The sequence below is a fragment of the Salvia hispanica genome, chromosome 1, assembly GCF_023119035.1.
Source record: "Salvia hispanica cultivar TCC Black 2014 chromosome 1, UniMelb_Shisp_WGS_1.0, whole genome shotgun sequence".
NCBI classification, from domain to species: Eukaryota; Viridiplantae; Streptophyta; class Magnoliopsida; order Lamiales; family Lamiaceae; genus Salvia; species Salvia hispanica.
This window is the reverse complement of record NC_062965.1, coordinates 51,028,339-51,030,791: the sequence shown is the minus strand read 5'-3', so window position 1 is coordinate 51,030,791 and position 2,453 is coordinate 51,028,339. Positions and strand designations below refer to the sequence as shown.

At 37.3% G+C, this 2,453-nt stretch overlaps 1 protein-coding gene across 2 annotated transcripts; it reads right to left on the bottom strand.

The window, feature by feature from the left end:
* Window positions 1–360: 360 nt before the first annotated feature.
* Window positions 361–2,453, bottom strand: LOC125201646 (sterol carrier protein 2-like). 2 transcript variants are annotated; one of them, XM_048099845.1, is made up of 5 exons: window positions 2,342–2,453; window positions 2,094–2,233; window positions 1,932–1,992; window positions 832–934; window positions 361–740 (listed from the first exon to the last, which is right to left on the bottom strand). In XM_048099845.1, the coding sequence occupies exons 2-5, from the start codon at window positions 2,214–2,216 to the stop codon at window positions 659–661; spliced, it is 369 nt and encodes a 122-aa protein (XP_047955802.1). In that variant the 5' UTR covers window positions 2,217–2,233; window positions 2,342–2,453; the 3' UTR covers window positions 361–658. The 2 variants fall into 2 exon arrangements, with proteins under 2 accessions (XP_047955802.1, XP_047955803.1); XM_048099846.1 differs by having other exon boundaries at window positions 2,094–2,392.

Genomic DNA, 2,453 nt, shown 5'->3' with positions numbered 1-2,453 from the left:
AATGGCTCCGCTACAACAAATCTAAAAAACTGTGAATCAACATGGACGGACTTCCCGGCTGCCATCCGACAGCGTTTTGATCCCGAATATTATGCTAATTGGTCATGCTGTCCAAGCTCTGCCAAAAAGGTTCAGTTCTTATCAAACAGAATTTAAGACTTTGTTCCATAAAGCAACTTTAGTCTCGATGTACGTCGCCAGTCTAAAATGACCCGTGCCATGGGAATTGAACATTTGTCCTCGAACTTGCAGATTGCTGTCGAGACACGATCCCCAATTACACACACTGTATTGCCTAGAGTAAATCCATAATCAGTCTAACTACATGCAGCGCAGATAGCTGAAGACCATAACGAGGCATTCTAAAAGATGGGAAAGTAAAGTTTCATTCATCTGCAAAGATAAACGGCCATGCTTTCATTAAGGTCTCCATATCCTTATCACACTTTCTAAGATTTAGAGAAGTAAAGACCAAATCGTATAAACCACAACGTAGTCGAAGAAAACAGAGAGGTAAAGAAAATGAGCCGAGACAAATAGATAATTGCATGTGTAAACATATGTTTGATCTCCGAGATACCTATAGTTGAGCTTTCAGATACAACACGATGATCTGAATGATATTGGCGACATTGTAGTACAGGGAAGCCGTAACTGCTCACATCTTCGATGGCTTGGGGAAAATGTCAGGGGTAAATTTCTGTGCTGCACTGATACTGCCCTTTATCTTCATCGCGCCCCTACAATAGGATGATCACACAACATTAATTAATAACTCTTCGACTAACACAAGCAATAGGATATATGGTTGAGTTTGGAACATCAAGGCACCTCATGAAAGCAATTTGAGGATTCATCTTCCCACTTGCGACCTTTAGAAAATCATCATCTGTAAACGAGAAAGTTGCATCCGGCTTCCCATCTTCATATGCTCCTATAACAATAAAAGTTAACTTCAAATCAAAAAACTGAAATCACAACACTTGTTTTAACTATATTAAACCATCTATAGTCAGTGATCAACCTTTCAAACGACTTTTCCAGACAACACCACACAGATCTAATAAATTGAATACATTAACCATATCAATACGACAAGGAACAATCGCCTGAGTTATGGTTTCAGTAAATAGCAGCCACAACAGTGCCAAAGCTAACACAATTAGCTAAAACTAAGGAAGATTGTGTTAAAAGCAGCAACATGATATCAAATCCTACACTTGTCGAACGATTGGCTAAAGTTAAGGATTCAAGAAACAGTAGCCACATTGATATCAAATCCAAAATAAACGGTGATCCATACAACAAAATTAAGGATTTGAATAGCAGTACCAAAACTATACCTCCCTCACACCCAAGATTTGAATCAAGAAGCTACATGATCAAGAATTGCTTATTCCATAGATCAATTTAAATCAGATAATATTGACATCATACAATCTGTCAAATTCTTGATTCAACAATCCATTTACAATTTGAAGCAGTTTGGATACATAATCAAGAATCTTCTTATTCCCCAATTTTAATAGCTCAATTTCAATCAGCTAATATAGACATCATACAATCAGTTGAATTCTTGATTCATCAATCAATTCGCAAAGCAGTTTAGCTACAAGATCAAGAATCTGCATATTAACAATTTCATAGCGACATGAACATCCATTTCTCTCCCAAATTCAAGTGGAGTACGAAAAATGTGTTACAATCACAAATTGAAGAAGGAGAAGAAACGCTCAGCTAGGAACACACGTGTCAAGTCAACAACTTAATGTGCACAACAAGTCAACAACTTACATGCCATTCCTCTGTTATTGTCATGGAATTGGTGCGTGAGATAGCATAATTCAGCTAAATTTGGGTGAAATTGCAACAAATATCACAAGCAAGTTAAGAAATAGTAGTAAAAATTAAGCAGAATACAGAGCCCTAACCTTCTTTAACCTCTCCTTTCTTCAAATCCACCACGAAAGACTTCTCATTGAACCCAATTTTCTGCCAATTGCAAAAAAAAATCCCCACAAACAAAACAGTCATACAAACTCCCCAAAAATATAAATTAAAATATAATACTAATAATCAGAGAATCCATAAACCTTGGGAGCAATATTGATCTGATAAACGAGGCCGATTTTCTTGGTGAGCTGTTTTCCGGCGTCAGTGGACATGTGGAGCTTCATCTGCTCCATCAGGGCGTCGGATTTCAGCTGAGTAGCCATGGCCAATTTGGGATCAGCTGCAAGATTTAGGAAGTGATGGTGCAAATGTACTAATGTAGGAACAAATTGGGGAAAAAATTGATTGGATTTCGTAGGCACGAATTGAAAGGAAACTGATAACCAACCGCCACTCTTCTCTGGCACGCAATTCAAAGGCAAACACGTCGTGAAATCGATTTGATGTCAAACAAATTTTGAAGTACTATAAAATTCAGATATATAAAATATAATGAAATA